At 41.6% G+C, this 20,783-nt stretch overlaps 2 protein-coding genes across 6 annotated transcripts in view; one reads left to right on the top strand and one right to left on the bottom strand.

The window, feature by feature from the left end:
- The window catches only part of morn2 (MORN repeat containing 2), a 40,576-nt gene extending 29,344 nt beyond the window's left edge, over positions 1-11,232 (bottom strand). For all 3 annotated transcript variants that reach the window (XR_010018979.1, XM_063056360.1, XM_063056361.1), the window contains exon 1: positions 11,089-11,232. Coding sequence is in view for 2 of the 3 variants with exons in the window: in XM_063056360.1 (XP_062912430.1) it covers positions 11,089-11,095 (7 nt within the window). In the remaining variant the exon portion in view is untranslated. The remainder of the gene's footprint in view (positions 1-11,088) is intronic.
- Positions 11,233-11,252: 20 nt separating this feature from the next.
- Positions 11,253-20,783, top strand: part of dhx57 (DEAH (Asp-Glu-Ala-Asp/His) box polypeptide 57) — a 79,443-nt gene continuing 69,912 nt past the window's right edge. For 2 of the 3 annotated variants that reach the window (XM_063056356.1, XM_063056354.1), the window contains exons 1-4: positions 11,254-11,807; positions 14,082-14,187; positions 14,434-14,750; positions 19,276-19,428. In XM_063056356.1, coding sequence (XP_062912426.1) covers positions 14,446-14,750; positions 19,276-19,428 — 458 coding nt within the window. In that variant the 5' untranslated portion in view covers positions 11,254-11,807; positions 14,082-14,187; positions 14,434-14,445. Of the gene's footprint in view, positions 11,808-14,081; positions 14,188-14,433; positions 14,751-19,275; positions 19,429-20,783 lie in introns of all 3 variants that reach the window. The other variant, XM_063056357.1, reaches the window with a different exon arrangement.

Genomic DNA, 20,783 nt, shown 5'->3' with positions numbered 1-20,783 from the left:
TTGATCTCTCTCTTCTCTCTTATTAGCATTTTGAATGTGTCTCCATTGTCTCACTTATCTCTCTCTCATTAGCATCAATCTTTTGATAACTTGGTTTTTCGTCACACCCGTATCCTTCAAAGGATTTTTACTGGGGTAAAATTTATAGGCATGAATACATTATTAGATACACACTAATATACAGGGTCATCAGCTATTTGGCTAATACAGGGAATTTCAAGTTGTCAACACCTTGACAGACAGTCAGCAATCACATTTTCTGTTCCTTTTATATGTGTTATTTTAATATCCTCTAAGACCAGGCTCCAACTTAGCAACCTTTTGTTTTTATCCTTCATAGTGGCCAAAAACACTAATGGGTTGTGATCAGTGTAAATTCTCAGTGGTTTCTGTCCCGGACAAATATAACAAAGGTCGTCCCACACAAACTTAGCACTCTTTGGCAAGAGCTTAGTAAGAGGGAGGGTAATATCTGCAAAGTTTTTGCAAAACTTCCGATAGTACCCCACCATCCCCAAGAACCTTCTCAGGGCTCTCTTGTCTGTCGGGGTGGGGACTTCAGAGATAGCCCGCACCTTAGCCTGCATCGGAGCCAGCTGCCCCTGTCCTACCATAAATCCCATATAAGTGATCTTCGCGTGGCCGAATTCACTTTTTGCAAGGTTCACTGTCAGGCTGGCTTCAGCCAGCTTTTTAAACAGCTCCTCTACTGCCACAATGTGCTCCTCCCACGTGTCACTCCAGACCACTAAATCGTCAATATACGCTTCTGCGTTCTTTAGCTCTTTTGTCACTGAATTAATCATCCTATAGGGATGTTGCTTACTAGGCTGACCTGATGTGACAACAACATCATGTCTCGGCTCTTTGCATTGCCTCGGGACATCTGAACATACGTGTGCGTGCCAGTTAATTAGCTTTCTAAGCGGCTCGCTCTGTTCGGGGTTTAAGGGAGAGATCTTATCAGCAAAGTTGGCCAAAACAATAGAGCTCTCCCATCTGGTCGGCACCATACTTATCTTTTCAAAAGGGGTTTTCCCCTTATCAGGTGGCACCCTAGCCTCATTAATTTTCGTGATAACACTGACTAGGTCTGCTCTCTTATCGTGGCAAGCTGTTAACATATCAATAGCCTGTAACTGTATTAGCTCACGTTTACAATAGTCAATAGCATCCTTCCTCCTGTGCGGCGAGTAAAACTCTTTCATGATTCTATCGACTGTCTTCCTCACCCCAAAATGTCCACCGAGGGGTATCTTGTGTGCCAGGTTAAAAATCTCATCCCCATAAATTTTTGGCACTACCACCTGGTGCACCATCCCCCATTCCTCATCTGCGGGCACGGTACTTAGTCTCCATTTCCTCCTTAGTACTCCCTCCTTCACAAATTAGCCCACTGGCTCCCTTTTTAATTCTGCTTCGGAGAGAGCTGTCTCCGTCAAAACCATCAGCTCCTCGTCTCGTTCCTGTCCCTGAATAAATTCCTTCCTTGCTAATGATAAGTCTACCTCAACTTCCGTTTCACTACGCCCCTTTTTCTCACTTTCTAACCCCTCCTGGTACAAGGCTGGTAAAAACATCTCAGCTAAATCTACATTTGCTTCGGCAGCCTTTCTGGACATGTGCCGATTCACTGCACAAATGGGATAAACCTGTGATTCCATGGGCGGGGTCTCAATGCTGGCAGGCTGGCTTGTCAGTTTTACTGCTGAGAACACATTTCTGCCGGCGAGGTCATTACCGAGTAAGACTTCCACACCTTCCATCAGTAGTTCGGGCCTCACCTCAATCGTGTCCGGTCTGGAGACCAAGTCGCTTTTTAGGGGTATCTGGTGCAAAGGCACTGCTTCAGTCCCTTTCCCAATGCCTTTTATCACCCTGACCTCCCCAGTCTGGGTCTCTGAACTAAAGTCTAACACACTCTTTAAGATCAATGACTGACAAGCTCCAGTGTCTCTCCAGATCCGTACTGGAACCGAGTTTAACCCCTCCTTCACCGACACCAATTCAGCTGAGATAAACTTCTTGCTCCCTTCCTGAACTTTATGAGACCTCTTCTCCCCTAGCGGTTTGTCTGCCAGCTCAATATAGCCAGTTGGAACCGTCGCTTTTCCTTTCTCCGTCTCCTTCTTTGGGGCAAAGCACCTGGACACAAAGTGACCAACTTTCCCACAATTATAGCATACGACCCCAGGAGACTTCCTACCAAACTGCTCCCAGTCTTCCTTATCCTTCTCGCTGGTCCCCGGCTTACTTTCTGACTTTTCTGGAGGACACTCTCCGCCCTCTTGACTATCCTTCTGGTAGCTTTTACTTGGGGTAAACTTCACTTTGTGCGTTAATGCGTATTCATCCGCTAACTTAGCAGTTGCAGCTAAGGTTTCTGCCTCTTTCTCATCTAGATAGGGCCTCATACCTTCAGGGACACAACATTTAAACTGCTCAATCAGTATTAGCTGTAGCAGTCTGTCATAATCCCCATTGACCCCTTTCGAGGCGCACCAACGTTCACAATACATCTGCATCTCATGGGCAAACTCTTAATATGTGCGGCCCCACTGCTTCCTCGCATTCCGGAACCTCTGTCGGTATGCCTCCGGGACCAACTCATAAATCCTGAGTATGGCCTCTTTCACCACATCATACCTCTGGGCATCTTCTGCGGACAATGTCAAGTAAGCTTGCTGGGCTTTTCCTTTAAGTACACTCTGAAGCAAAACAGCCCACTTATCCCTCAGCCAGTCCTGACTTGCAGCGACTTTTTCAAAATGTAGAAAGTACCGATCAACATCGGCCTCCTCAAATGGGGGAACCAGACTAACCTCCTGGGTCGCCCTGAACCCTCCACCTTGGTTCGGCATGGGCCTCTGCGCTAGCGTCATCCTTAACTTCTTCAGCTCAAATTCCCTTTCCCTCTGTTTCTCTCTCTCTTGTCATTCTAACTGCTTCTCTTCTCGTTCCAGCTGTTCTACCCGGAACTCGTGCTCGAGTCTCAATTTTTCCATCTGCAGCTGTACTGCTTCTCCACCAGGTTTGCCCATAGATACCACCTCCAGCTCCCCTTGGGGAAACACACCTTTAGATACATAATGCTCAATGATAGCTCTGTGCATCTCCGCTCTCCTCATTGTCGACTTCCCCTTAAAAAGATTCAACTGTTTGGCAACAGTTGCCAATTCTGATTTCCAGGCATCCTCTAATGCCTCCAAGGTTGGCGCCTTTAGAAATTCCTCAATCGCCATTTCTGCTGTTTGCCCTTTCTTTCTTTCGGGAATTTAAACCCAATCAATTTACCCAGTCCCGAATTTGGCGTTCAAAATCCCGGACGAGCCCCCACTTATGTTACGTACCCCGTAACTGGGTTGCCAAACCAGCAGAAATGGACCACTTAGTTGCAGTCTGGTTTAATTTTAACAGAAACTAATAAAGTTTTATTAAAGAAATAAGTAACACAGTACTCTAATCGTAGGGATATAAATGCAAACAGGTTAGCAATGATAAAACACACATGCACACAGAACTATGGTAATAGGAATCACCCAACCTCTATTGCAGTCTAGGGGTAAAATGATCAGTCTCAAGTGACGCAGAGTTCAGTTCAGCTTAGTACAGCTCGCAGTAATCGCTGTTGTGCTGTTGGAGAGAGAGAGAGAATGCAACTTTTGATTCAAGCAGACCTTTGATATTCTTTGCAGTTAGCTTTCGGGCAAACCCTTTTATATCTTCTGTGGTCACCGACTGTGACCCCTCCGTTCCAGATACGACCGTTCTTCCGTGGTGAACCCGGCACCCAGGCAAGGGCAGACTCACACACCAGGTTCCCACCGATCGTACCCTTTTCACCCTGTGCGTCTATGGTCGGTTCCCGCGACCAGACCTCCAAACTTCCACCAACTTGTGGGGGCACACCGCTCTTCCAGGGTCTTGTTATCTCGTGATCTCGTGGTGTGTGTCGTGCCCTAGCAAACTTGTTCTTTTTATCCCCCTGCTGGGGTATCGCCTGTCCATCAAACTTCAAACAGTTCAGGTTCAAAGCAACCGGTCTGTCAATATTCTGAAATGTGTTTCTTTCTCGTTGATCTCTCTCTTCTCTCTTATTAGCATTTTGAATGTTTCTCCATTGTCTCACTTATCTCTCTCTCATTAGCATCAATCTTCTGATAACTTGGTTTTTCGTCACACAGTCATGCCACAAAATGAGTTTGAAAAGTATTTCAAAGATACTGAACTAAAGCCTGCTGATATCCAACAAAGAACCTATACTGGAGAAAAGATCACTTCTGTGGAAATGACATAGGTAGCAGTGAAATACAACAATCAACAAGCCACATTGGGTTATTTGTGGTAAAAACAGGATGGTCAGCATTGTGGAGACAACTACAACTTGATTGGAGATACACCCACCATTTGCATGCCCCATCCATTGTAAGAAAGTCAACTGAAAGCAATTTAAGGAAGGTACTGGATGATGCCACAACTGTCTCCATACTAAAAACCATGAACCATTGCCAAACAAAGGACAAACAGGTGTTGATGCCGACCTTTGTGCCTCTGGTTAAAAGGCATATTGGACCAAGGAAGGACAATGCTGCTCAGAGGGATCATGGAAGTACTGAAAGCAGTGGTCTGACTGTAACAACTTTTGTAGGCAATATATGTGAGAAAGCTTCTGATATGTTAATCAGCCAATTACTTGTGAAACGTGGTTTGGTTTTAATCTGGAAAAGAGTTCAGGGAGCTTCAGGAAAGTTACCAACATTTGGCTTTTGTGAGTATAAAGAGCCAGAATCTACTCTGCGTGCATTAAGGTTATTGCATGAACTTCAAGTAGGAAAGGAAAAGCTGCTTGTAAAAATAGATGCAAAGACTAAACCATCTGGATGAATGGAAAGCCAAAAAGAAAGGAGTCAATGGAAATATGAAAACAGAGGATTCATCAAATGATGTTGTGGATGAGGAAACCAAGAGGAGAGATCAGATCGTAAAGGGAGCAACTGAAGGATTAATAAAAGATTAGTCCAGTGAACTAAATGCATCTTAGAAATGCACCAGTTTTTGCTTACTCCTTATATGTTGGAAATGCTTAAAGATTCTTTTTTGTTAGGAGAGTTACCTTCTACATTTTATGAAGCTTCTATTTCTTTAATTCTTAAGAAAGATAAAGACCCTACGGATTGTGCTTCATATAGACCTATCTCATTATTAAATGTAGATGCCAAAATTCTTTCAAAAATAATGGCTAATCGGTTGGAGAATATACTGGCTAAGATTATTTCTCAGGACCAAACAGGTTTTATAAAAGGCTGTTATTCTTTTTCTAACACTTGGAGACTGTTAAATGTTATATACTCATCCCCCTCGAAAACTCCCCAATGTGTTGTTTCCCTTGATGCTGAAAAGGCATTTGATAGAGTTGAATGGAAATATTTAAACGTTTTAGAGAAATTTAGCTTTGGTACTAATTTTAACGTGGATTAGAATGATACATAAAAGCCCTACTGCCACTGTGATCACTAATAACTGTAGATCCTCCTTTTTACGACTTTTGTGGGGTACAAGACAAGGATGTCCATCAAGTCCTTCGTTATTTAATTTGGTGCTGGAACCTTTGGCTATTGCACTTCGTGAAGCTAAGGATATTCAAGGAAATTCCATAAATGGGACTATTCAAAAGATTTCCCTTTATGCTGATGATCTCTTAGTTTATGTTTCGAATCCTGAAAAATCTATTCCTAGTTTATTGAAATTATTAAATGAATTTGGAAAGTTTTCAGGATATAAATTAAACCTGCATAAAAGTGAATTATTTCCTTTAAATTATTCTGCTTTTATATATGATGATATTCCTTTAAAATTATGGATTCTTTTAAATATTTAGGTATTATCATCACTAAAAATTATGGAGACCTTTATAGAGCTGATTTAGTTCCCCTAGTGGATTTTATGAAGCAATTATTTTCTAGATGGAATCCTCTTACACTTTTCGTTATTTGGTCGAATTCATGCAGTTAAAATGATGATCTTACCAAAATTTTTATATGTACAGTATTTCAAAATATTCCTTTTTTTTAACTAAGAGGTTTTTCGATCAGGTTGATTCTATTATTTCATCTTTTGTTTGGAATACTAAAAGACCAATAATTGGAAAATGTCATTTACAAAAACTAAAAAAGGATGGAGGTCTTGCTTTGCCTAATTTATGAATGTATTATTGGGCAGTTAATATATGCTATGTGTGTTCTCGGTTATATTGGACCAATAAAAATGAACGACCACCATGGGTTGATTTGGAATTGAAAGTGAAACAATTTTACTTAAGTTCGTTATTAGGAGCTTTTTTACCTGTACAACTAGCCAAAATCTTTATTTTAAATATAAATCCTATGATTAAGCAGTCATTACAAATTTGGTACCAGTTTCATAAGTTTTTTAATCTTAAAAAATTTAACCTTCTTAGTTTAATTTATCGAAAATATTTATTTAAACCTTCACTTAGTGATCCTACTTTTTCTCTTTGGAGGAATAAAGGAATTTATTCCTTTATGGATTTGTTTCAAGAAGGCCGATTGATATCCTTTGAGAAATTATTAACTAAATACTCTCTTTCATACTCACACTTCTTGCAATATCTTCAGGTCAGACATTTTTTACAAGAATATTTAAGTAATTTTCCATATGTACAAGATTCTATTTTAAAAATGAACCCTTTAGTGAAAGGTTTTATTGGGAAAATTTATAATTTACTATTACAACAGAATAATTATCCTCTATTTAAGATTAAGCAAGATTGGGAAAGAGAGCTTAACATGACCTTGTAACAGAGGATTGGTTGCGAATTTTGAAGTTGGTTAACTCTTCCTCGATTTGCGCCATTTTTTAATTCAATTTAAAATTGTACATTGTTGTTATTTGACAAAGGAGAGACTGTCTAAAATATTTCCTCATGTTAACGGTCAGTGTGATAGATGTAAAACTGAGATGGCTATATTGACACACATGCTTTGGTCGTGTTCTGTATTGAAACAGTTTTGGAAATCTATTTTTTCTACCATTTCTAAAGCCTTAAAAATTAATTTACAACCTAATAAATTGACAGTTTTGTTTGGTATAATTCCTCAATGTATTCATGGTATTTCTATATCAGACCAACATGTAATTGCATTTGTTACATTATTGGCTAGAAGGGCTATTTTATTAAAATGGAAAGATGCTTCTGCTCCCACTTTGATACAATGATTCTCTCAGGTGATGTTATGTCTTAGTTTGGAAAAAAACAGAAGTCGAACTTTTGATCCTTGATTTGACCTTGAGAAAAGGTGGGGCTCTTTTGCCTGCTACTATCATTTGATTTGAGTTAATTAAGATGGTCCCCTTCTGATTCTTGGGTAAATGGATTTGGTTGGTGGATTGATGTCTTTCTTTTCTAGAAGCTTGTATGGCGTATAGCTCTGGGTTTGTACTCCAAATGTTTTTTTTTCTCTTTTTTTTGTTAGCTGGGGTTTTTTTTGTTTTAGTTAGTAGGGGTTCTTTTTTCCTTCTTTCTTTTTTCCAAAAAAAAATAGCTTTAACATTTTGTTTTTTTTTAATTATTATTATTGATATACTGTTTAGCTTGGTTAATAGTTTGACTCTTATTATACATATTGATACATTGACTTGATTATTTTAATATATTTTTTGTTGTTGATTTTCAATAATAATTAATAAAAAGATTTTAAAATGAAAATTAAAAAAAAAGAAATGCGCCAGTGAACTAAATGCACTAGAATAAGAAAAAGGTGAGGAAAAAAACAAGAAGTTATGAGAAAAGCAAAGATCGAAGTAGAGGAGCTTCGGAGAATCAATGGCACCTAACAGCGACTCCTCTGCTTGCACCTTTGGAAACAGCTCTATTTCCATCTTTAATATCTCTAATTTTCCCTTTCAGGGTTCTTTTGAAGACCCTGACCTGGAGTTACATGCTGACTACAGTTCTTTGTGGTAATGGGACCTGCACTCAGGGTTTCACGACTGGCCACTGTTTGGCACACCAAGGGCGCAGCCCAAGAGCTCGCCTTCGGAAGGCCGAGATCTCATGGCTCTGGAGATGGGCGGATCGAAGGTCGGTGTCCGGGCAGGAGATCGGTGTGTCATGGGGAGACGGAAGACCTAAGGCTGTGTGCCCAGAGACCCGAGATCTTTGGGCACAGAGCTCATAAAAAGTGACACAACATCGTAAACCATTGCTTGTTATGTCTCCCCTCTCGCTGTGAAATGGAGACACCTCTTTCTCCCTTATTAGGGGGAGAGAGAGAGAGAGCCTGTGGTGTGTCAAATTACTGGGTGAACGTGCAGTCTTTGGAGTACTGCAAGTCTGTGTCTTTGCTGTTGCTTTGCTCACGCTTGAGTGCTCAGTGGTGGGTGCCAATGCTTTGTTTTGCCGGTGGGGGGGAGGAGGTATCGTTGCCTGCTGCCTCTTACGTGCGGGAGGGAGGGAAGCTGTGGGGGACTTTGGGATTCTAACATTTAACTGTTGTTCATTCTTTGGGGGCACTCCTCTGTTTTTCATGGATGTTTGTGAAGAAAAAGCATTTCAGGATGTGTATTGTATACATCTCTCTGACATTAAATGTACCTTTGAAACCTTTGAGATCCAGAGAGAAAAGCTGAGAAAAGGAGAAGAAAGAGGTCCAGAGCTGTCAGAACCACTTCCTGCAGTCTCAGGTCAACTCCTACAACCACCACGGAGGGGTCCCCTACCCTGAGATGGTTTTGATAGCTACAAGTCTCACATGCCAAGCAGCATGACTGCCCCCCCCCCCACCCACCCTTGTCAGGAAAGATGTTATCATACAAGAGTAAGAAATACTCCACAGCAATTAAATCTTTAGGCTTGAATGGGACAATTTAAAATTTACTGTGCTGTGGATATCTGTATTGTAGTTGTAATAGATAGATAGATATACTTTATTACTCCCAAGGGAAATTTGGTTTCGTTACAGCCGCACCAACCAAGAATAGAGCATAAATATAGCAATACAAAAAACACCAACAATCAAACACCAAAATGCAAACTATGCCAGATGGAAAATAAGTCCAGGACCAGTCTATTGGCTCAGGGTGTCTGACCCTCCACGGGAGGAGCTGCACGTTCGATGGCCACAGGCAGGAACGACCCCCCCCCCCATGCCACCAAGTGTTGTATCACGGTGGAATGTGGCCAAAGTCCAACAGGAAAAAGTTCAATATCCAGTCTGCAAACACGTTCCTTGATCATAATATACCCCGAATTGCACCATCTGTTGTTAGCCAGAACAGTAAGCACCCAATTCCTTTACGCTTACCGCTCTCAGTGCACTTCCGGTCAGCCAGAACGGTATTACCCACCGAACTCCTCTTCTCCAAAAGTCTCTGTTGTCTCGACCCGGTCCTCTTTCCTCGGCTTTGTAGTGTATATATATATATATATATAGTGTATATACTGTGTATATACTTGAGATGCATTCTACATTGACTTGGGATTTATAGCTAAGCAGGGAGGTGTGTTGTGTATTTAATATTTCAGTAATATTTGAGTAAAATTGTAAATGTATTGTTTGATTAAGCATTCTTTACTTAAATAACTCATTACGGTTTATATGTAAAAGTACATGAATGGCACCCGTCATCACGCCACCATTTCATAAGTGTGCATCTCACTAAAAGTAAAACTAAAAATGTACACAATTTATTCCTGGCTCTGTGTTTTTCATTCAATTAGCCTTTAAGTTTTGGAATTACAAAATGTAACATCTTAACCTCTCACTGCTTCACTCTTCCCACCTGCTTTAAAAGGGTGGCAATTGTACTGGCGTCCAAGAACAGCAGGTCCTCGTTTTTGGGAAGTTCATCATCTTAGCTTGTCACACCAGACAGCCAGCCACTTTAGTGTTGTTTGGTTGATGTTGAGCAGGTCAGTGTCAGCTAAACCAGGTGAGAGTGGGCAGTTGTGCAGAATTGGGAAGTTGCCTCAATGACTATTGCCCAGTAGCACTTATATCTACCATACTGAAGTGCTTTGAGAGGTTTATTATGCTAGAATTAACAACTTCCTTGACAAGGACCTGGACCCACTGTAATTTGCCTACCACCACAGCAGATGCCATCTCACTGGTGCTTTGGAGCACCTAGACAACAGCAAGAGATACATCAAGATGCTATTTATCGATTACAGCTCAGTGTTCAATACCATCGTCCCTTCAGTCTTAATCACCAAGTTTCAAAATCTATTCAATTGGATTCTTCACTTCCCTATTCAATTAGATTTTCCACTTCCTTATCAGGGCACTGCAGTCTGTGCAGATCGATAATGACATCTCCTCCTCCCTATCTACCCTGGGCCAAACATACTGATATAATCACAAAGGAGGCACACCAGCAGCACTGTTTTGTTAGGAGTTTGAAAAGTTTGGGTATGTCAACAAAGATTCATGCACATTTCTATAGATGTCAGTGGAGTGCAATGTAACTAGTTGCCTCTCTGCCTGGAGGCTCCGATGCACAGCATTGAATGAGGATGCAAGGGCATTGGAGACTCAGGCAGCCCAATCATGGGCACAACCCTCCCCACCACTGAAGGCATCTTCAACATGCTGTGCCTCAAAACAGTGATTATCACTAAGGCCCCACTCCATCTACAACATACCCTCTTCTCCTACCTACCATTGGGGAGGAGATATAGGAGCCTTAAGACCCACACTCAACTTAGGAACAAGCATCAGATTTCTGTGATGTCTGTGATCCCTTGTAATTCCGTCTTTTTAAGCTATTTATTTATTTTATTACTTACAGTAATTTTATATACGTATTTTCACTGTATTGCTACCAAAACGTCACATTTCCTGTTATCTAAATAAGAGATAATAAATCTGATTTTGAAATTAAAATTATTGGCTCGGGGTTGAAGTTAGGCTGAGGAATTTTAGAATTCATTCATAATAACGTCGTTATCACTGACACAAAACGAAACCTGTATTTTAAAAAATCATAGATCAGCAAACATGATGACAAGGTTACGTATCCAGGTAATCGGGGTTCCCAATGTTTGGGAGGGAGACAGGCGACACTCACCCGGCATGTTAATGGATGGAAAATTTCCTGGAACAGGGAATGAAAGCCCCGGAGTACCAGATACCAGGTACCAGACAGCCCGATCGAAGAAAACGAACCGAACTCCACCCCAGATTCAAACGGCGCGGCCGAATAGGCCGGCGTCCCTGTCTCCTTGGTAACCAGCATCCTGCTTGACCCGGAACTTTGTTGGGAAGGAACTACTTCCGGGGCATCGGCGTGAGTTGCCGGGGCTGCTGCGGAAATTGCTGGTTTGGGGCAAGTGCTGGATGTTGTACATTTTGGTTTTGGTGTGTCGTCGCCGTGATTTCCTCAGGCCTTGTTGAAACTTAAGGCTTGACAGAGCTGGAGGAGGAACTTTGGAACAAATTGGTGGGCGGCTGTGATGTGGAAGGTCATCAGCCAATTTACGCACAGCGTGCTCAATAAACAGAAATGGGGTGGTGAACTAAATTCAGTGAATCCAATCAACCTGTGAAGGATGAACGTTAGCCGCAGTGTCCGGGACAGCATCCCCTTCTCTCTGAAGCAGAATTGTGGGATGTTCAGGGCCACTTGAGATGGCAGTGGAGGCGACGATTTAACGTTTCCCGTGGACTGAAATCTGTACTGTACTTTGAACGTTAGCCTACACTTTGTGCCCAAATCTGTGTCTGTGAGCTGGGGATTTCCACAAGTCAAAACCTTTGATGGAGCAGGAAAGCTGTCACAGAGTGTTGGTGAGATGCAAAATATTGGAAATCTTAAGTTTAAATTAAGAATTATGAAAATGCTGCTTGTTTCTGATAGTCTAATATCAGTTATTTTTCTGCTGATTATATTTTGTGATTTTTCAAGGGTCTTAATAATGGAATAAATATCAAATTAATTCGTTTTGGCCAGAATAGTGCAATTTGAGTATATGACTAACTGGGAAGAAAGGAGAAAGCTGTTGGGTGGGTAACTTCAAAATGATTTTGAGGAGTCATTTTTACCATTTTACGTGGTGAATTGAAGCAGGCCGGAGAGGTGCCTGAAGCAGTACTGGTTTATTTAAAAGAAGTTTTTGAAGCTTAGATCTGTCAAGGAAGGTATAGCGAGCTAGGCAAAGGAAGTGACTGGACCAATTAGAAATATAGAAAACCTACAGCACCATACAGGCCCTGTGGCCCACAACATATCCTTACCTTGGAACTACCTAGGCTTACCCAAAACCCTCTATTTTTCTAAGCTCCATGTATCCATCCAAGAGTCTCTTAAAAGACCCTATTGTTTGTTTCCGCCTCTACCACTGTTGCTGGCAGCCCATTCCACGCACTCACCACTCTCTACGTAAAAAAAAACTTACCCCTGACATCTCCTCTGTACCTACTTCCAAGCACCTTAAAACTAGCCATTCCAGCCCTGGGAAAAAGCCTCTGACTATTCACACGATCAATGCCTCTCATTATCTTGAACACCTCTATCAGGTCACCTCTCATCTTCTGTCGCTCCAAGGAGAAAAGGCCGAGTTCACTCAACCTATTCTCATAAGGCATGCTCCCCAATCCAGGCAACATCCTTGTAAATCTCCTCTGCACCCTTTCCATGGTTTCCACATCCTTCCTATACTGAGGCGACCAGAGTTGAGCACAGTACTCCAAGTGGGGACTGACCAGGGTCCTATATAGCTGCAACATTACCTCTCGGCTCTTAAACTCAATCCCACGGTTGATGAAGGCCAATGAACCGTATGCTTTCTTAACCACAAAGTCAACCTGCGTAGCAGCTTTGAGTGTCCTATGGACTCGGACCCCAAGATCCCTCTGATCCTCCACACTGCCAAGAGTCTTACCATTAATACTATATTCTGCCATCATATTTGACCTACCAAAATGAACCATCCCACACTTATCTGGGTTGAACTCCATCTGCCACTTCTCAGCCCAGTTTTGCATCCCATCAATGTCCCGTTGTAACCTCTGACAGCCCCCCACACTATCCACAACACCCCCAACCTTTGTGTCATCAGCAAATTTACTAACCAATCCCTCCACTTCCTCATCCATATCATGTATAAAAATCACAAAGAGTGATTGTGTCAGTTGTGGCTCAGTTTATAGCACTCAGATCTGACTGAGAGTTTGATCATTGCACTTCCTGTCCACTATCGAGAACCAGCTTTCATCTCCAGACAACGCATTCAGCTGAGCTCCTTGTTGTAATTTTGGGTTGATCCAAAACAACACCAAACAGCAGCAATGACAACAGAACTAACCAAAACAACAATGTGAAAACAAGCCCTTTCCCACTCACTTGTGTGTATATACACACACACACACACACACACACACACACACACACACACACAGGTAACATTTCCACTGAACCTGGTGAATTTCAAGGGAGTGGAGAAATGTTGCCAAAACATCAGATTTGTACTTCATTATGCGGATATTGCATTACCAGACTCCAGAGTCAATTGTTTGCCAGTTAGCTGCTGTATTTCCTACATTAACTATTAACTGAGTTCAGCTGAAAAGTGTGATGGAGTATCATGGAAGGGAAGTGAAAGAAGCTAGAGATATACACAAGCCTTTCTATGTAGCTTCACCATGCTGGGCTTTTGTTCATCTTCTTTAAGTCTATCACCGACCAGTTGATGGAGATTGATTGTTGTAACTCAATTAATCCATTAAAACTCATCTACAAGGAGCCAGCAAGATGGACGATGGTCTTTAATTGTCTATCAAATTCCTGTCTTCTCATGTAAAATTTCTATCATTAATGTAAATCATAAGATATAAGTATTCTACTGAACATAAATTATTTACATTAATTTAGATGGAAGAATATTCATTTCACACACCAGTTTGTTTCTTGATGAATTCTATTGATTCTGTATACTAAAAATGTGAAGGCTAGATCTGTAAGTGTTTGCTAAGACGTCTAAGTTTGCATTTTCATTGCAATTAATGCTGCTAATTAAGATCATGATTATTACTGATTTCTTTGTCTTTGATTTTCCTCTACAGACTAAGAAGCATATAAATAAAATAAGCCACTTTGCACTTTGAGCCAGCACAGAGGGAAATGAAATAATCTGCACCCGAGCCGTCTTGAAAAGCTTACAGATCAATTGTGAGTGATTGCTATATCTTGTAATAAAATGTGGGCAGGTGGAGATAGAGGGTATGTTTTGAAATATGGTCTCAGTTTTAAAGAAGCACAAAAGAGTGGTTGCACAGAGTATACTGTGTTATTTTGAGGGACAAATATTGTTCTGGATACTGGGCAGAACTTGCTTGTGATAGATTACAAATGTCTAGGCTTGCTGGTTATATTGAAATCTTTCATAAGGTAACTAGCGATTCATCTTTTCAACAGTGATAGCCGAAAATGAACTTTGGAAAGAGGCCAAACAAAGGAGGAGGAAGATTCAGCAAAGCCCATGGAGGCTCAGGAGGAGGAGGCAGGAAAGGCTCAGGCAAAGCCTGGGATGATGGGGAAGATTTCAGTTTCAGCCAAAAGCCGGCTCGCCCGACCAGGCCTCGTGGCCGGGGCAGAGGTGGAGTGAGAGGTAGGGGTCGAACTGGGATTGGAGGCAGAGCCAGAGCTAGTGTCCCAAGTCGAAAATACCCCGAAGAAGAGGTGAAGGAACGCGGAGAATTCAACCTATTTGGTAATCTGGTCAAATCAGAAAGGTAAGCACTGAAGTTGTCTTTGATTCACTACAATTGTCCTGATGACATTGTTTGTGAAACTGGCAATGTCATATCTTTACACACACCCATTAGGCAGAAGTGTAAAGTGGTGTAGATTTATAAACCCTCCGAGATGTTTCCACTCCTACTTCTCCAGAACATCGGGATCCTAGTTTGACTGCAGTTTTAGTAGCTCTCCAAAGTTAAGCACAATCAGAATTACCTCTTCTAGGGAACAGACCAACTTGGTTTTATCAGCAGGCTGGGCTTTTATCATTTTGAAGACCTGGTGACCGTGATTGAATTATGTTTCCCTCCTTTAGTTCCAGTTCAAGTTTAAGTTTATTGTCATTCAACCATACACGTGTATTCAGCTAAACGAAAGGATGTCCCTCCGGGGCCAAGGTGCAGAACACAGGACATACAGTCACACACAGCACACGTAGTTACGATCCAGCACATACAATCACAACATGATACCAGCATGAGTCCCTGAGTGGCAGGGCCTGAAGGTTGGCAGGCTGACATGAAGTGCAAGTTGCATGTTAGGATGCATTTATTAGTCCCGTTTAATTGGCTGAGGAAAAACATTACAACAGAAGTGGAAATCCCAATTGATGCTTGGCCAGTTTCTAGTAGCTGTTAAAAGGGGTTTCAAAATATCGTGTGCAATTCAGCTGGCCAGTCGGTTTGTTGTGAAATAGTTCTTTAGGGATAAAACTTCCATATATGAAGTACACCCTATCCTCATTATATGCGGGGGAATACGTTCCTCGCAGTCGACGCATAGTATGGAAAACACGTAATGTGAATAATTACTTAAATGGAGAAAATAGGGATGCATTCTGGAGGGCTTCCTAAATATGTTTTATCTGTAATTTATTCACATTTTCATACCAATACGACAAAAGCAGTACCACAAGGCAACATTCGTATTATATTTCATCAATTTAAGGTAATATTCAACGTAATAAATCATAGAAAGTTAACATACTAGGGTGTACAGTACTCACCAACAGTGGCAGGTGTGTTGGCTCCGGGAGAGGAGTGGTTGTTGTGGTGTTGGGCAGCTTTATATGGATGAGGTGGATGGTTGTATGTCATCAGGATCATCAAGGACAGCAAGGGGTGAAGGAAGACTCACAGAACTCTCAGAACTGCTGGCAGCAGGAGATGACACCGGTTTGAAGAAAGTGGTGAGGGTTGTTTGCTTGGCAGCTGCCCAGTGGACAGGAAGCATATTCTTACTCAAACCCTTAAGAGCACGGGGGTTTAGTGAATGGTAAGCTAAGAGAGGCTTCATCTTACAGTCTCCTTTGGCATTGGAGCACATAAGCAGAGTCAACCTATCCTTTGCTGCCTTGAAACCTGATGCAGTCTTTTCATCCTTACTTTTGTAAGTGCGTTTCAGCATACGCTTCCAAAAAAGCCCGGTCTCGTCTGCATTAAACACCTGCTTTGGTGTGATGCCTAAAGGCTGATTTATACTTGTGCGTACGGGCTACGCCGTAGGCCTGATTTATACTTTTGCGTAGCCCTACGCCGTAGCGAGCATGCGCTGTTGTGTCTGTATTACTCTGCAACTCACCGCCAAAATGCTAGTTGGCGGTGGGGTTTCTATGCCACTGTGTCGAGTTTCTTCGTGAGAGACGTGGATGAGAAAATGCATTTCAAATATTTTCGGATGTCGGCAGGTAGATTTGACGATTTGGTTCATCGTCTCCAACCATTTATTTCGCATCAGTGTACAGACATGGCGGGGAAAAGCAATCAGAAATGCATAGGAGGAAATGCAATGCTACCAAGTGGACCAATCATAGTTGTTGCGGTCTGCGTCATCGAGCCGCGTGAGTTACATTTTTGGGGAGGTACACGTCACCCTACAGCGTAGGGTACGCGGTACCTATGGCGTACAGTTGACGCAGAAGTATAAATTGGGCTTTACTCAGCTATCACAGCCCACAACTGCGAAGGGAAGCGTTCAGCAGCTTTGTGGTCAGCACTAGCTTGCTCACCACGCACAGCTAAGTTGTGAAGACCGTGACGATTAACAAACTTAGAACACCATCCCCTACGTGAATTAAAGCTAGCAATATCACTTGACACTTCCTCACTAGCCTCTGAACAAAGGCGACCACAAATTTCCAAAGCTTTCACAGGAAGGTTATCGGAACTGAGTGTTGTTTTTTTTCTTTGTTTAATGCTCAGTGTCCAAACTCAACATTTTCTCCATTTTTGTCACAATCGGGTGACGCACTTTGGTAACAATCTTTGAAGACATTTGTGATGAATCAATCACTGCACTTTTTATTTTCTCAGCATTTTTCTTTATGTGTCTGATAGTGGACTCACCCAGGCCGAAGTAGCGTCCCAGAGCTGTATTACCTTCAACTGACGCCGCCCTGTTTATAATTTCCAACTTTTTTTTCAAGTGTTAAAGTGGTTCTCTGCAGCTTGGCTGATGGCCCAGGACTTGACATCAGATGCTTAGAAGGCATAGTTAAATATTTCAAGCACAAAATCAGTGTACCATGGGTAATAACAACAAAAGTTTAAGAGCGCAAGATTGCACATCCACACGCTGCCAAAACCACTGAGAGACTGGCGGGAGTGAGACTGTGAGGCGTGTGCACATGACTTGTATTGGAGGGAAAGTGGTGCTTCTCGTCCCAACAGCCTCGCATAACTGTAAGTTTTGGACGCATATAAGGAGAAGTTGGTAGAAATAGGTTTGATGCATAACTGTGAATCCACATTGTCTGAAGACGCATATAACGAGGATAGGGTGTAAATTTTAGAAATATAGTCACTATAGTATTGTTTTTAGTAAGTGTTTTTGTATGACTGGAGCTAGATGGGAAAGAAATGCTGCATTGTTCAAGATAGACAGGTAGCATTTCTCACACAAAATGCTGGTGGAGCTCAGCCAGCCAGGCAGCATCTATGGAGGGGGACTAAACAGTCAATGTTTCAGATCCAGACCCTTCACCTGCAGAATCTCTTGTGTTTACAGGCAGCATTTTTAGTGCCTTGTCATGTGCATGAGATGTAATCTTGATTTGGAAATACAGGTGCACATTCCTTTATCCGAAATTCTGAAATCCAAAAAGCTCCGAAAACCAAAGATTTTTTCGCCAACAGCTGACGTTACTCAGGTGTGACGTGGCAGCACTAGCAGAGGCATCAGACGGCAGTTGTGGCTCAGCGCTCGTACTGGTTACACGTGCATTTGCTGTTCGCTGATATTTTGTGTTCACTGTTGACTTTGTGTTTAATTTCACTGTGTAAATGTCAAAAAGTGCTGCAGATACCCCTATGGGTAACAATGAGAAAAAGAGAAGGAAGCAGCTATCATTATCAATAACGCAGAAAGTGGAGTTATTGCAGAAGCTTGATCGTGGTGTGTCTGTGCGGCGTCTTACTGAAGAAAATAGTGTTGGAACTACCACTGTATATGATTTAAATAAACAGAAAGACAAGTTACTGAAGTGTTATAGTGACAGTGACGTTCTACATTTTTTACAATAAGTCATTTAAGTGTTTCGGTTCATTTGAAGCTGTATATTTATATGTTTTTGTTGGAAATAAATTTTTTTCTTGTCATTATTCCTTAAACAATACAGTATAACAACTCTTTACATAGCATTTACATTGTGTTAAGTGTTATTAGTAACCTAGAGATGATATAAAGTATAAGGGAGGATGTGCGTAGGTTTGGTGCGCTCCTGGGTCCTAAAGTCCACTGCACTGAGCGACAGGTTAAATGAGGGACTTGAGCATATGTGTTTTTTGGTATGGGGAGGAGGGATCGGAAATCCTAAAAATTCTGAATTCGGAAATGCAACTGGCCCCAAGGATTTCGGATAAGGGATTGTGGACCTGTCCTTTCCTGTCCATTGACTGAACAGACAGCCTTGGGTTAGAGAATCACTCACTCTTCCTTCAGTTAGTCCTGACGAAGGGTCTCGGCCTGAAACGTCGACTGCGCCTCTTCCTATAGATGCTGCTTGGCCTGCTGCGTTCACCAGCAACTTTGATGTGTGTTGCTTGAATTTCCAGCATCTGCAGAATTCCTGTTGTTTGGGTTAGAGAATGGTCCTCGCCTCCATTGCAGTGGATTCCTGGTGATATTTCACTGCCATTGACTTTCATTCAATTTCCTTTGAGGAAAATAAGCATGAGCCCTTAGTAAAATAGGCATTCATTTTTCATTTTCTGTGCTAATGCTGAGCAGTTTCTTTTCCACACCATCTACCCCTCTTCTCTGCCATTCTTGGGCACCATAATATATAGCAAAAATGTAGTTCATGGAATTGATGCCATATTATAACCTAATGCAATTGGGGACTGTTATCTTTCTCAAGCAATGTTACCCTAAACACTCCTTCAGATTTGCATATGTACATGTTTGTTTTTGAAGACAATTCACTCCTATATAGATTTTGAACTGATGCCTCCAAAGGGAAGTTGTATATGCTGCATTTCAGCAATTCTTGTGATGTTTTGGTACCTTTTTTTTCTGCAGGTCAAAACAGGATAGCCAAAGAGAAAACATGTGGAAAGCCAAATCCCAGCCTCGCTTGCCTTTGCAGACAATAAACATGACTGCTGAAAACCAAAAAGAAGTTAAGCAGCTTCTCCAAGAACTACAGGTTCAAGAAAAGGAGGCTGCTGATGAGTAAGCTCACTGTGTATTTTGTCCTTCTGTCCCTTTTTGTATTGCTGCCATAAGACAATGAATTTCGCAACATATGTCACTGATTCTGAATGAATATTAAATTTCATTCATTTTAGTTTTCCTGTAATATTCTCATAGTGTGGGCTGAGGTTGTGGCTTAGATTTCAGCTTGTTTAAACACAGTTATTGTGATTTGTATCCTGGTCAGATTATGGAGGTATGGTATGCCATTGTGTTAAATTTGGTTAATCTCATCACAGTCTTGAATAGAAAGGTCCCATTCAACAGCATTAATGAGCCTTGGCTGGAAAAGGATAAAGTTATTCCCAAAAAAAGATGTAATTCAGAGCTAATTATCCAGAGGCTCTGGTGTAATGGCATCAGCTGAATTGAAGTTTCATTGAATAGTCAAATTAATTGGTCGTGTGTAGTTTTTAATTGATTATATTTGGATTTCTCTGTTCTATTGTAAATCCCTGCAAGGCAATGAATCTCAAGGTTTAACATGGTGACATGTACGTACTTCAATGTACTTTGAACTTCTGAGGCAGGGAGAAGAGCACAACAGCTGATGAATTTGTGAGGTTAAAATTTGTGAACAAAATCAGCGAAAAAAGTATACACCAAAGGAAAAATGTATGTCAAGTTACACACCGTGTACAGTAAAACTCCACTTATCCACCATTACTTATTTAAGCCCATCCCCGCCACTAGGGCATAGGCTGTCAACAGCAGTTTGCCAGAGTCCTCTGTCCTGGGACAGTCTTTCAAGTTGTCCCCAGGTGTAGCCCATCTTTGAAGATCCTTCCTCTCCCAGGGATGAAGACTTTTGACTTTCTGCTGGCATCTACATAACACTGTTCTTTTTACAGAATAGAGTTGCTAGCACCATTCCCTACCCTCCTCCTTTCACACCCAAGCCTGGGACTGTCCATAGTGGAGTTGGTAATAATCCACTGCCTGACTATTGGAAATTCGGTATGGCTCAGCCTAACGTCATGGGCCAAAGGGCCTGTTCTTGTACTGTACTGTACTATTCTATGTTATTTTCTATCTGGTTCACCAAGTAATCTCTCTGCTTCAACCCTCCAAGTCACAAGAGCCCCACTTCCCACATTCTCTTTCAACTCACTGGTTCCATTGCTCCCCTTTATGTTTGCCAAGTTCACTGGAAAGATTACCATTCTATTGTGCCACATAAAAAGAAAATTTAACATGTTGGAGAATTGATAATAACATCCTGTAATCTGGAAAATCTGCTGAGTTAGTATCACCAAAATCCTGACTGTGCTGGAGCAATGGAGTTTTACATAACAGAAATAAAGAAGTCCAATGTTTTTCACCAGAACGTTGAT

The sequence above is a fragment of the Mobula hypostoma genome, chromosome 8 (genome assembly GCF_963921235.1).
Source record: "Mobula hypostoma chromosome 8, sMobHyp1.1, whole genome shotgun sequence".
In the NCBI taxonomy this organism is placed as follows: domain Eukaryota; kingdom Metazoa; phylum Chordata; class Chondrichthyes; order Myliobatiformes; family Myliobatidae; genus Mobula; species Mobula hypostoma.
This window is presented reverse-complemented; position numbering and strand designations above follow the sequence as displayed.